The 13,219-nt window shown below is 52.1% G+C and overlaps 1 protein-coding gene across 2 annotated transcripts in view; it reads left to right on the forward strand.

Moving 5' to 3' along the window:
* LOC127047633 (dedicator of cytokinesis protein 2-like) overlaps positions 1-13,219 on the forward strand; it is a 408,420-nt gene that overhangs the window by 38,395 nt on the left and 356,806 nt on the right. For both annotated transcript variants that reach the window (XM_050946070.1, XM_050946071.1), the window contains exon 10: positions 877-1,012. In XM_050946070.1, the coding sequence (XP_050802027.1) occupies positions 877-1,012 (136 nt within the window). The remainder of the gene's footprint in view (positions 1-876; positions 1,013-13,219) is intronic.

Genomic DNA, 13,219 nt, shown 5'->3' on the forward strand with positions numbered 1-13,219 from the left:
AGTGGCTCTGGGAAAGTGGCCTATCTCCCAGTGCAGACAGCACTAGGTCAATGGAGAGGTGGGTCACTTTTGCCAGCAGGAGAACCCCTCTCGTCGGTGTGGGCAGTGTCCACACTGAAATGCTGCAGCTGCTCCGTAGTAGCGTTGTAAGCGTATACCTGTCCCGAGCTGTATTCTCACAGCACAAGCTGCACCGAGACTGACCCCAGGAAGGGACCAAGGCAGCTGGCCAGAGAAAGGAGAATTCTATATGTAAATGAAGCTGATAAACAGCATGAGCACAAAGCCAGCTCCCACCCCACCATCTTCTTCTGCTGTAGCTGATCATCCAGCCCCTCCCCGACCCCTGCACAGCACTTGGCCCAAGTGAGGTCCGGCTGCAGGCATAGGTCTGTGTACTGTCTCCCACATGAACAAATCAGGAGCGGCTGAGGGGGCCTGCTCATTTCCAGCATGTCAGGCTGGGCTGAGCCCACCATGCTCGCAGGCAGGTGTCCTGGGAGGGACTCGCTCTGTTCTATCACTGCTGCCTTGTGCCCTTTGGCTGCTACACGGCTTGTGCACAGGCTGAAGCACCACATCTCAGCGTGTCCCTCTGACTCACTAGAGCTCTGCTTGGTGCCCTCTGGGGACCTATCCCCCAATTCCCAGCAGTGCCCAGAAGCAGTGGACTCTGGGAGATTTTGAAAGGCCAGGGGGAGGGGGGGGGATTGTTATCATTGTCTGAGCTAGGCCCCTAATGCCATCCATCCCCACCAGTGCTGACATGGCGTCCCCAAGCTGGCATCAGAACCCCCTGGGGTGGGACGTGGAATCTGCTGGCCAGGCCTTTGTGCTCTGCTGGGCCTTTCTTTGAGTTTCTCTCCCACTCCTCAGGACCTGGGCAGCAAGGACTTGAAACGCGAGAGGCTCTTCCTGGTGTGTCAGATTGTGCGGGTGGGGCGCATGGACCTGAAGGAGACCTACACGCGGAAACTGAGCACGGGCCTCAGACGGCCCTTTGGCGTCTCGGGTGAGTGTGGGCCCTAGATCCATTTGTTCCTGGCTGACGGCGTGCAGCAGCCCCTGGCCCCAGCACTGCTGCCCATCCACTGGCCGCTGAGCCAAAGGGCTCCAGCTGGCTTGGCCTGTGTTCCTGGCCTGAGGTGGGGGCTGCACGGCCGCAGTGTTAGCCTGTCAGCCCGTGACCTGCCCCGGCCCTCGCCTGGGCCAGCATCCCTGCTCACTGCCAGATTTGGCCCCCTTATTTACAGCTGAAGGTGGGGAGAGGCCGGTGCCATCCACTCACACCCAGCCCATCCCTTGGGGCAGAGCAGAACCTCTCCCCAGAGCATCTTCCCCAAGGCTTTGTCAGGCTGCTCACAAGTGTCCCAGTGCTGGGCTCAGCCCTGCCCAGGAGGCTGATTGACAGGTGCAGCTTTTGTCTCAGACTGTAAAGCCAGAAGGCACCAGTGTGACCACCTGATCTCCAGCGTAACACAGGCCACAGCTGTCTCTGTGCAGGGCGTTTCTCTGAGCTGCAGCTGAAATTCCCCTTTTGAGTTTGCCCTCAGTCTGCTTAGTAGTAACACACACCTAACACACCTCCCTCAGTGGGCTCACACCCCTCACATCTGTGGGCTTTTGTCACATCCCCCTGGGCTGTCTTTGCGCTGAGCCAGACAGACTTGGCACTTCCTGTCTCTTTCAGGCCCCTCCACGACTCTGGGGCTGCTCCAGCTCCCTGTGGTTTGTCACTGTCCTTCTGGCCCTTAGAGACCTGGGGCTGAGTGCAGGGGCAGGGGGTCTTCCAGGGTCAGAGAGAGGGGGATTCTTCCCTCTCATTGTTAGTGATCAGAGGACAATAGCGTCTCTCTCCTGGAGGAGGGCAGCAGGCGAAGCCACTGTGGGGAGGAAGCCAGTGATCAGCCATATCAGAGGTGAGCTCCTGCTGACATGTTGTGAGGCCAATGCTTGTGCATCCCCACCAGTTTCATTAGGTTTTTACCACCACACTCCACTGCAAACTCCTGTCTCGTTTGCTGCCTCATCCCACCCAGACCCTCTTACCACTCCTGCTCTCACTAGGGAGCTCAGGGCATGTTATTCCCCCAGCTCGGGGTCGACACAGGTCATGCAGTGACTACACTCGTCCTGAGTCGACCTCAGGAGGTTGAGCCCGGTTCTGCACTGTTTGGGGAGGTGGTTTTCCTGCCTTGCTGTAATGGGGCGCTTACTTTGGCTGCAGACAAATGTGAGTGTAAACACATATGTAGGTCTGAGCAAGGTGACTCATATCAACCTAACTGTGTAGTGTGGCCCAGGCCGAAGTCTCCTATGGCTATTTCCTGCTCAGCTGGTGGGTTCTGTTCTTGTCCTCACTGGGACTGGCAGCTCCTCCCAGTTTATTATCTGCTCGTTGTGTTTCTTTTGTCATTTACCTCTCTCTGCCGGGTAATTAATGAAGGAGCCAAGCTCTGGCCCCCACTCGCTGCACTGCCATTTTTCAGCAATATCGCCTCCCCAGGTGACCCCTCCTGGCCATTTGGAGTGAATTTGGGGAGGAAGGGTCTCTGAGAGACAGTCTTTGATGCCTCACTGGAATCTAGACCTGCCGAGCTGCTGCCTTTCTATTACCTGTCTGGCAGCATCTCCCTTTGTTCCCCGTTGCTCCTGGCACCCTTCCCTGCTTGCTGCTCTCAGACTGTATCTCTGAAGAGTCATTCCACATATTCAGTCCTTATTTGATTATGTTGGTTCCCGCTCCAAGTATGTTGTCCCCTTATCTGCATATCTGATTGCTGTATTTGCAGATCCTGGGTCCTCATTTGCATAGCTAATTTCTTCACTGGTCCTGTGACTGATGCTTGCAATCTGCCCCTCATTCTGGGGACCTATTCTCTGGTAGTCCTGTTTGATTTTCACTCCCCCGGATTTCATTCTATCCTCAGCTGCAGCCTGAATTCTTTCCTGCACTCCACTCGGTCCCAGAACCTTTCCCAGAACCCCTAGTACATACCTGGGGGAGGGATCCTCCCCACGCATTTCCTGTTTGTGGTTCACACTGGCAGACTCCTGACTCTTTCCCAGTGTTACAGCACAACCTCTGTTTTGACCAAGAACTGGCTCACTGCTAGAGTCATGTTGTTTCTGTGAATAAAGGATGTTCCAGTCTCTGGAACTCTGCCCTCCAGAGTGTAACCCAACTGCAGCCCCCCAGCCCCTTCCTACCAGTGCCATTTTCATCCCCAGATCTGCTAATGCAGCTCAGTCCTGGCCCTACTATACCAACCCTGGGAACACCCCACAGCTTTGCCAAGGCCCCCGTAGCTGCTTCCTGCCCACTCAGTGCTCAATTTACATCTATTTAGACACACACCCACTTGCTGACATGCAATTCACATCCCTTCTGGCCCACTGAGACCTGGTCTACACTGAAAATTGAGGTCAACTCAGCTATGTCAATTAGGGTCTGAAAAATCCACTCCCCTGAACAACAGAGTTAAGCCGACCTAACCTTCAGTGTAGACAGCGCTAGGTCCATGGAAGAATTCTTCCATCAACCTCTTACAGCCTCTCGGGGCCATGGATTAACTATGCCGCCGGCAGTGCCCCTGCCATCGCTAGAGTCACTGAAGGCTGCAGCTGCGCCTGAGGCTATGTCTGCACTACCACTTTTGTCGGTAAAACTTGTGTAGGTCAGGGGTGTGAAACCCCCCCACCCCACCCCACCGGATGTAAGTTTCACCGAGAGAAGTGCTGGTTGCACAATGCTATATTGGTGGGAGATGCTCTCCCACTGACATAGCTACCACCTCTCGCGGGGGTGTGTGTGGTTTAATTATGCTGACAGGAGAGCTCTGTCCGGCTGGCACAGAGTAGCTACACAGGAGACCTTACAGCGACGTAGCTGCCATGATACAGCTGTGCCACTGCAAGGTCTGTAGTGTAGACACGGCCTCAGTCTCAGGGGGTCTGGACTGGTCTGACTCTCCCATTGAGGGCTGGAGGAGGGGACTGCAGCCAGGAAAGCAACAAGCAGCAGGGTAAGAAGGTGTACGTTCATAGACTTTAAGATCAGAAGGGACCATTATGATCATCTTGTCTGACTTCCTGCACAACGCAGGCCACAGAATCTCACCCACCCACTCCTGTATCAAACCTGTGTCTTAGCCATTGAAGTTCTCAAATCGTGGTTTAAAGACTTCAAGGTGCAGAGAACCTTCCAGCAAGTGACCTGTGCCCCACACTGCAGAGGAAGGCGAAAAACCTTCAGGGCTTCTGCCAATCTGCCCTGGAGGAAAATTCCTTCCTGACCCCAAATATGGTGATCAGCTAAACCCTGAGCATGTGGGCAAGACTCACCAGCAAGCACCCAGGAAAGAATTCTCTGTAGTAACTCAGATCCCATCCCATCCCACATCCCATCACAAGCCATTGGGCATATTCACCACTAGTAGTCAAAGACCAATCTCATTATATCATCCCCTCCATAAATTTATCAAGCTTAGTCTTGAAGCCAGATATGTCTTTTGCCCCCACTGCTCCCCTTGGAAGGCTGTTCCAGAACTTCACTCCTCTGACGGTTTGAAACCTTCGTCTAATTTCAAGTCTAAACTTCCTGATGGCCAGTTTATATCCATTTGATCTTGTGTCCACATTGGTACTGAGCTTAAATAATTCTTCTCCCTCCCTGGTATTTATTCCTCTGATATATTTATAAAGAGCAATCATATCCCCCCTCAGCCTTCTATTGGTTAGGCTAAACAAGCCAAGCTCTTTGAGCCTCCTTTCATAAGACAGGTTTTCCATTCCTCAGATCATCTAGCAGCCCTTCTCTGTACCTGTTCCAGTTTGAATTCATCCTTCTTAAACATGAGACCAGAACTGCATACAATATTCCAGATGAGATCTCACCAGTGCCTTGTATAACGGTACTAACACCTCCTTATCTCTATTGGAAATACCTCGCCTGATGCATCCCAAGACCACATTAGCTTTTTTCACGGCAATATCACATTGGCGGCTCATCGTCATCCTGTGATCAACCAATACTCTGAGATCGTCTCCTCCTCTGTTACTTCCAACTGATGTGTCCCCAGCTTATAACAATAATTCTTGTTATTAATCCCTAAATGCGTGACCTTGCACTTTTCACTATTAAATTTCATCCTATTACTATTACTCCAGTTTACGAGTTAAAGTAGGAGAAGCCAGTGCATTCTCCGTGTCAGCTCCTCCCTCTGCTCCCTGTGGAATCTCCATCCATCCTGTGGTTGTCATCCTGCTGAAGCCTAGTAAATACTTGTGATTGTTTTCCAAGTGTGTCATAGCCCCTGTGGCTGGGAATCTGGTTCACATGTAGTCCCAGTTGTCTTTACTCCCAATGATATAGATGAGGACATTCCACACACTCCTTTCTCTCACTCTGTCTCTGTACTTTGATAAACGTTCCTAGCCTGAGATATTGATCCTCAACAAATGGAGTTGTTGGAAATGATTGATTTTTGATAGGCTAATTAGTGTGAGCTGGGACCTCAACCATAGAGTAATTACCAGGTGAATAGTTAACACAAGGGTAGCAAATTGGGCTCTGAGCTGAGTGTATCCCTGGGCAGCGGGTCTGTGCTGCTGCTGTGTTATACTGGCTCCTACGTGTTTATGTTCTGTAGAGCCTCTAGCTGAAGGTGCTGAAATCCCTGTGCCCCCAAGGGAGGTGGGGAGCTCCCAGAAATGGATTGGAACTGGAAATTCAGCCCAATGCAGCTTATCAGCCCAGCTCAGAGATCATTCAGTGGAGATCCGTGGGTCTGCAACAGCATCCATCTCTTCATACGTATAAGCTAAGACAGTCATCTATAGGGAGCGCGTTGGGCAGGAGGAGATATGCAGGGGCTGTCACTGTACCCAGGTACTATTGCAGCCACAGGCTGGTTGCTGACAACAAAATTTAGGATCCGCTGTTGAGAAAATGACAGGTTTCAGAGTAGCAGCTGTGTTAGTCTGTATCTGCAAAAAGAACAGGAGTACTTGTGACACCTTAGAGACAAACACATTTATTTGAGACTTATGCTCAAATAAATTTGTAGTCTCTAAGGTGCCACAAGTACTCCTGTTCTTTTTGTTCAGAAAATGTGGCTTTAAAGATTCAAAACACTGACAGACCCTGGTCCTTAGCAGGCAGGATTGAATGTGGGACCTTTGGAGCTTAGTGCATGAGCCTCTACTGTATGAGCTAAAGGCCATATGCCTATTGGCTAAGGCTACAGAGCGGACTCATTAATTTCTCTCTCAGTGCCACTAAATGGGATAGAGCACCACACCCAGGTGCTGTGTGGGTTACATATAAAAGAAAAAATATGCAAAGCTCCCTGATTTTGAACCCCTGTGTTCAGAGAAGTGAGAGCTACTTTCTGCTAGAGAGTGACATGCATGGAAGAAGGAATGCCATGGTCCATGGAGGAGGTTTGAAGGGGAGAGGGCACCAGGTGGATGTGGATTGAGAAGGCAATTTGAACATGAGGGCCCCAAGCTGAGAGAGGAAGATGAGCTTGGGGGAAATGAGTGCAGAGTTGGAGTGGGAGAGTTTTCTTTAACCCACCCAAGGGCCTCTGGCTGCTCCTGGCCCTACAAGGCTATGGGACTAGGAAAGAAGGGTTCCTGGCTCTGAGGGTCCAAACAACATCTCGCTCCTTCTCAGCTGGCCAGGAGCCCACCCTCTGGGTAGGGGAATGGATGCTAAGGCCAGCTGCTGCTTTGTTTGCTTCTCGCTGGGGCCAGATTTCCAGCCAGCAGAGGGGTCTGTTCTCCCCTTCCCTACCAGTTTCCCTCCCTGTGGGAATTGGTATGAGCTTGGAGGCCCGTTTATTTCCCCGTCTCTGGCTGCAGAGATGTGGGAGCAGGGAGATTGCAGGAGAAGGCGGTTAGACAAGCTGGTCCCCACAGATATCCCTCTACCCAGCACTATCTGCCGTGTCGCTCCCCACAGATATCCCACCGCCCAGCGCTATCCCCCATGTCGCTTCCCACAGATACCCCTCCGCCTAGCGCTGTCTCCTGAATTGCTCCCCATCGATATCCCTCCCCCCAGCGCTATCCCCTGAATTGCTCCCCACAGAGATCCCTTTGCCCCTCCAACCACTCCCAGCAGGGAAAGGCCAGGCCTGTTCTCATGTCTGCAGCGTGGATGGGGGGCACAAATGCCCTCTCCCCACACCCCTGCACAGACCTGTGGGAGCCACACAAGAGGAGAGCGCTGGCCAGTTTTGGGAACCCCGCAGAGGGGTTGCGAAGCCCGAGGAGTTGGTCGTGTCTCCCACCCCCCGAGCATTTAAATGTACATGTCAGACCCCCACACTATGCTGAGAGTGGCTGAAAAAAATCAAGAGATCTTAAAATTGCAAGTCCTGGGTCTGTGCATTTTCCTCTGAGCTGTGAGCTGTTCGGGGCACTCACATCGCCTCCTCAAGCTTTCCTCACAAGCCGGGGGCTGAGAAGTGGCTCTGTTTGTATGACGGCTGGGCTCCCCCAACGCATACCCGCAGGGCAGGGGCTCCACAGTGCACACCATTTGTCTAGAGAGTTTGCAACACTGATTCATCTGTGGGGACCAGCTGAGGGGATAGCGCTGGGCAGAGGGGGGATTTTTGTGGGGACCAACTGTGAGGGTAGTGCTGGGCGGAGGGATATCTGCAGGGAGTGGCAGAGGGGATAGTGCTGCTGGGCGGAGGGATATCTTTGGGGATTGGCAGAGGGGATAGTGCTGCTGGGCAGAGGGATATCTGTGGGGAGTGGCTGAGGGGATAGCGCTGGGTGGAGGGATATCTGCAGGGAGTGGCAGAGGGGATAGTGCTGCTGGGCGGAGGGATATCTGTGGGGAGTGGCTGAGGGGATAGCGCTGGGTGGAGGGATATCTGCAGGGAGTGGCAGAGGGGATAGTGCTGCTGGGCGGAGGGATATCTGTGGGGAGTGGCTGAGGGGATAGCGCTGCTGAGTGGAGGGATATCTGTGGGGAGTGGCTGAGGAGATAGTGCTGCTGGGTGGAGGGATATCTGGGGGGAACGGGTGTGAGGGTAGTGCTGGAGGGAGGGATATCTGTGGGGACCAGCTGAGGGGATAGCACTGGGTAGAGGAGGGATTTCTGTGAGGACCAACTGTGTGGGGAGTGGCTGAGGGGATAGTGCTGCTGGGCGGAGGGATATCTTGGGGGAGTGGCTGAGGGGATAGTGCTGCTGGGCGGAGGAATATCTTGGGGGAGTGGCTGAGGGGATAGCGCTGGGTGGAGGGATATCTATAGGGAGTGGCTGAGGAGATAGTGCTGCTGGGCGGAGGGATATCTTGGGGGAGTGGCTGAGGGGATAGCGCTGGGTGGAGGGATATCTTGGGGGAGTGGCTGAGGGGATAGCGCTGGGTGGAGGGATATCTATAGGGAGTGGCTGAGGAGATAGTGCTGCTGGGCGGAGGGATATCTTGGGGGAGTGGCTGAGGGGATAGCGCTGGGCGGAGGGATATCTTGGGGGAGTGGCTGAGGGGATAGCGCTGGGTGGAGGGATATCTTGGGGGAGTGGCTGAGGGGATAGCGCTGGGTGGAGGGATATCTATAGGGAGTGGCTGAGGAGATAGTGCTGCTGAGCGGAGGGATATCTTGGGGGAGTGGCTGAGGGGATAGCGCTGGGCGGAGGGATATCTTGGGGGAGTGGCTGAGGGGATAGCGCTGGGTGGAGGGATATCTATAGGGAGTGGCTGAGGAGATAGTGCTGCTGGGCGGAGGGATATCTTGGGGGAGTGGCTGAGGGGATAGCGCTGGGTGGGAGTGGATATGGGAATAGTGCTGGGGATGGAGTAGCATTGTAAACTGACAGGATTATATCACAACTAGCAATTCTGGGGTTTTTTCCTTATCTGTTCCATGCAAACAATGAAAGGTGTAGGGTGACCAGATGTCCTGATTTTATAGGGACAGTCCCAATTTTGGGGTCTTTTTCTTATATATGCTCCTGTTACCCCCTACCCCATCCCGATTTTTCACATTGGCTGTATGGTCGCCCCAGAAAGGTGCCTACTCACACATTTTCCCAGAGTTAAAAATGGCCACCAGCTCCCAATGCTGCCTATGGGCTTGAAGCCAGCAAGATGCCTCCATTTCCCTATAGTCACTGCTGGTGGAAGCGAGACTGCCCTTTATAAAACTGTCTTCCACTTCCCACTCTTTGCAAGGAGACTGAAGCCTTGCCCACAGGTATGATGGCTGACACTCTTTGGCTAGACAGGACACAGGGACTGTGAGGAGCAGCAGAGAGCCTGTGAAAGGTGGGTGGGGACAATGAGGAGAGCAGAGCACTGGGGGGAGCAAGAGGCTGATGTAGGGGCTGCAGGGGAATGGGGGCAGGGAGATGTAGGGGCAGGAGGGAGGCTCAGAAGGTGCAGAAGATAGTGATGGGAGATGAAGGGATTGGAAGTCCTCCAATTCTGTGATTTTCAGGGCAAGGCATATGGCCAGAACCTCAGGAGTGAAGTCACAGACCTGTCCTGCCACTGATCCTTGCCTTCATGTATGGCCCTATAGTAGAGAGAGGGCCCTGGGGCAGCAGGATGTAGAGGAATTGGGAGTTGCGAAGGTGGTGCTACTGAGTCCCAGGCAGAAAAGTCCCGGAGCAGCAGGAGACAAACAAATGTTGCTACCAGGTCAATATAGTAATAGAGAATGGATTGCAGTTCCCCTATCTTAGGGGTGAGGAGAGGGTAAGTGGACTTTCCATCTGAGCAGCCAGGGAGAGACATGCATTTTTATGTGCATTATAAGTTGAATTTTGAACCGAAATTATTATACATACATTGGTAGAACAATAGAAGGGAGTTAAAAAGTCAAATGATGGACTAAGACATAGAACAAATGTATCTTGAATTTGGCAAATTTTCTATCCGCTTGTGCCAAATGCTTACATCAGCAAATGCAAGGAGTTATGGGATACTTAGCATAAGTGAACAGAATTATGGAATAGGCCAATTTAGGCTACATCACTGTCACAATATTTGTGCTTAATGTTATTGGTGCTTAAGGCATACTTACATATAGTTCTGATATATATTTATATGCTAGCTAACATATATTGTTCAACACTATGTATATGCTGTGAAACATGACATCACTGGCAAAGGAGGTAGAAGGATATCTGAAATGAGTCACGCAGGTGATAGGTGCTGGAGTCTGAGGGATGTCTGTAGTAAGTTGTTGATGTGATGGAGGAAGATCTATGCCGAGTTTCGGAGAACACAGCACCAGAGGATAGGCACAGGGATGTCTGTGAGAGTCCTGAGGGGCTGAGCAATATCTGTGGTGAGCTGATGAGAGATATTGTTTGTGGGGGCAGAGGGATATCAGTTGTCAGTAACCCCTTATGGACCCATGTAGGGCAGACACCCCATCACAATGTGTATGTGTGTCAATATCTGTGGTAAGCTGCTGAGGGGACAGCAATAGATCAAATATTATGAATCAGTCCCCAAAATTATAATACTGGCTCCAAAATCACAAGATTAAAAATTTATATGTCTGTTTTGATATTTGAACTTCCCTGCCCATCCCCTGTGTGTGTATGTTCATGTGTGATCCCCAGTGTGTGTGTGAGTGCGACAGTTAGTGTTTCCCACTCTCTCAAATTTATTGGGTACAGTGATTTTGGCTTCCATGGCAGAAGCTCTCACCTGCACATCTGCCCATTCCCTGCCCAGAGTTAATTTGGCCTTTAGCTTCTGGGTCAATCCTGTCCCACAGTGCCCCCATCATTTATGCCCTTCCGTCAGTTCATACCCTCACAGCCTCTTCTCTGCTCTTCCTGGTGTTCTTCACCCCACCCCTCTCCAAGGCCTGGCTGGAGGAGCAGCAGTGGGGTCCTATCTCCCACTTCCAGGCTGGGGGGCAGCTTGAGGTGTGCTTCATCTTCATCCCTCCTCCTTCCCAGGCCAGGTGCTGGAGGGAGCGGGCAGGAGCAGAAGTGTCATCCCATTCCACCCCTGTTCCACCCAGAGTGGAGCTGCCCTGAGCTGCTGGTCTCTTTAGCTCCCTGTTTCCCTCTTGTGAGAATGGCTTTGGGTTGATGAGGGGGTGAGGGGAGAGAGAAGCTTTGCCTGTAGCAGCTCTGACTGGATGCTTAGCCTCTTGAACTGGGTGTCACTAGTCCACAGGATCAGTGCTATGCCCCCAGCTTTGGAACAGTTTCTTGGAGGAATGGAACTGATGAAGTGGGCTGTAGCCCACGAAAGCTTATGCTCAAATAAATGTGTTAGTCTCTAAGGTGCCACAAGTACTCCTGTTCATTTTGCAGATACAGACTAACACGGCTACTACTCTGGAACTCCTTCAGTGTGCCAGACGCCCGATGGGTCTCACTCTTCTTCCAGGGCAGGCCAAGCTACCTCACAGCCTCCTTGACTGAACTTGTGGGGCGTTAACACTCCTGCTTCGCACCATGAGCTCTGTTCAGCAGGTCTAGCCGAGACAGACTCCTGGTGGAGATTTGTATACTCCTGAGGGATTAATACATCTCACCAACCATTTGCAGTGACACTCACACAGCATTGTCAAAACAGTCTGGTTTATTTGTCACCTGGCACACGGCATCAGAAGTCCTTAGATGAGCATAGAGAAGTGAAGGTTAAAGCATAGACCATAGCATAGACCATTCTGGTTAAATAAGAGCCCCCAGCCAAGCCCCCAATCCATGTTCCATTGGGTCAGTGATTGCTAGGTGTCAGTGTCCTGGTGACCAGATTTGCCATTGTCTTATCAGATTCTCCAATGATGTGGGATCGGCCTTGGCCAGTCCTTTTTAATGACTCATTCAGTCTCAAACAGCTAGGCGACATTCATGCCTATGTTTCTTAGCCCGCCCTGACAGCAAATAGTCCCTACACTGGGTAGCCATGTGAAATATAGGGAAAACTGAGGCACACATAGGCCTCATAAAAATATTAAAGAAATTCCACTTTCCCACAGTGGGTAAATTGGACAGGAAGCTGATCAGAGGGGGCTGGTTTTCCCCTAGCAAGGCTCAAATTCACTAGAGGGCTGGAGCTTCTTGCGTCATTGTAAGACTATCTTCAGCCTCAACTAAAATTCTGTCACTTAAGAAAAATTCACTAGTATTGGGAAAACACTGTGGGGTGGAGGAATTCTGTGGGGATAGTGCTGGAGAGCTGAGTGATATCTGTGGTGACTTGCTGGGGACAGTGTTAGGGGGAACAGGGATACCTGGGGTGAATTGCTGAGGGGATAGCATTTGGGAGCAGGCAGAAGGGGATGATGGTGGATTACTGGAAGTATAGCATTTCTGGAAGTGGAAGGCTATCTGTGGTGAGTCACTGAGGAAAGAGGTCCATAGGTATGACTCATCCTGATATAATGAGGCAAAAGGTGGTAGTGTGTCTGCACTATTTCCCCCACCCACCTTGAGAGATCTAATGATGAAACAAAAGCCAGGCACGGTTTACAGATGATGATCCCGGCAACCCCCCTTTCTGTGAGTGCTGTCAGAGGGGATGGGGGTGACATCCTCAATTCGCCCAATCATCGTTAGGTGGATTTTTCAGTTCAGTAAAACTAGCTGGATTGAGCTGACTTGATTGAGAAGAACACCTTTTTTAGTCTAAACAAGACCCCAGGAAAGCGACAGTGAAACTGGGCAGTAGTTCTGGTTTCATTATTGAAGTCCTGCAGCTCCTCTTTCAGGGACAGTGAAGGAATTGTGTAGCGCTCCTAAAATAGAAGGGGAAGGAAAAGCTAGGTTGATTGGAGGAAGCAGCCACAACTGGGGCCATGCCCCATCAGGCCACAGCTGGCCCTATAAAGAGGGCTGGGGGCCAGAAGCCAGACACAGTCTTCTCTAGCTGTAGAGGGAGATGGGCCTGGCTGCTGGGGAGTGAGAGAAGGTACCTGGAGTGGAGCAGGGCTGGGGGAAGGCTATGGGAGCTGGGGCGCTCCAGCCTGGAAAGCCCCAGGCTGTGGCCTGGCAGAAGACCAAGGGGGTACTGGGGGGTTGCAGATGGCAGTCCGGGGTAGGCAAAGGCAGCAGGTCCAAACCAACCTTGCCTGTGATCAGTGGCTTATACTGCTGTCTGCCCCAGGGTGGTGGGGCTAGATAGTGACTGGCAATAGCCCATGACTGAGGCAAGGTGGGGATAGAGGGTTGGGGGTTCCACTGGGAGACCCTGATACTGTGGGGGTATTGCCAGGGGGCAGCAC

The sequence above is a fragment of the Gopherus flavomarginatus genome, chromosome 3 (genome assembly GCF_025201925.1).
Source record: "Gopherus flavomarginatus isolate rGopFla2 chromosome 3, rGopFla2.mat.asm, whole genome shotgun sequence".
NCBI classification, from domain to species: domain Eukaryota; kingdom Metazoa; phylum Chordata; order Testudines; family Testudinidae; genus Gopherus; species Gopherus flavomarginatus.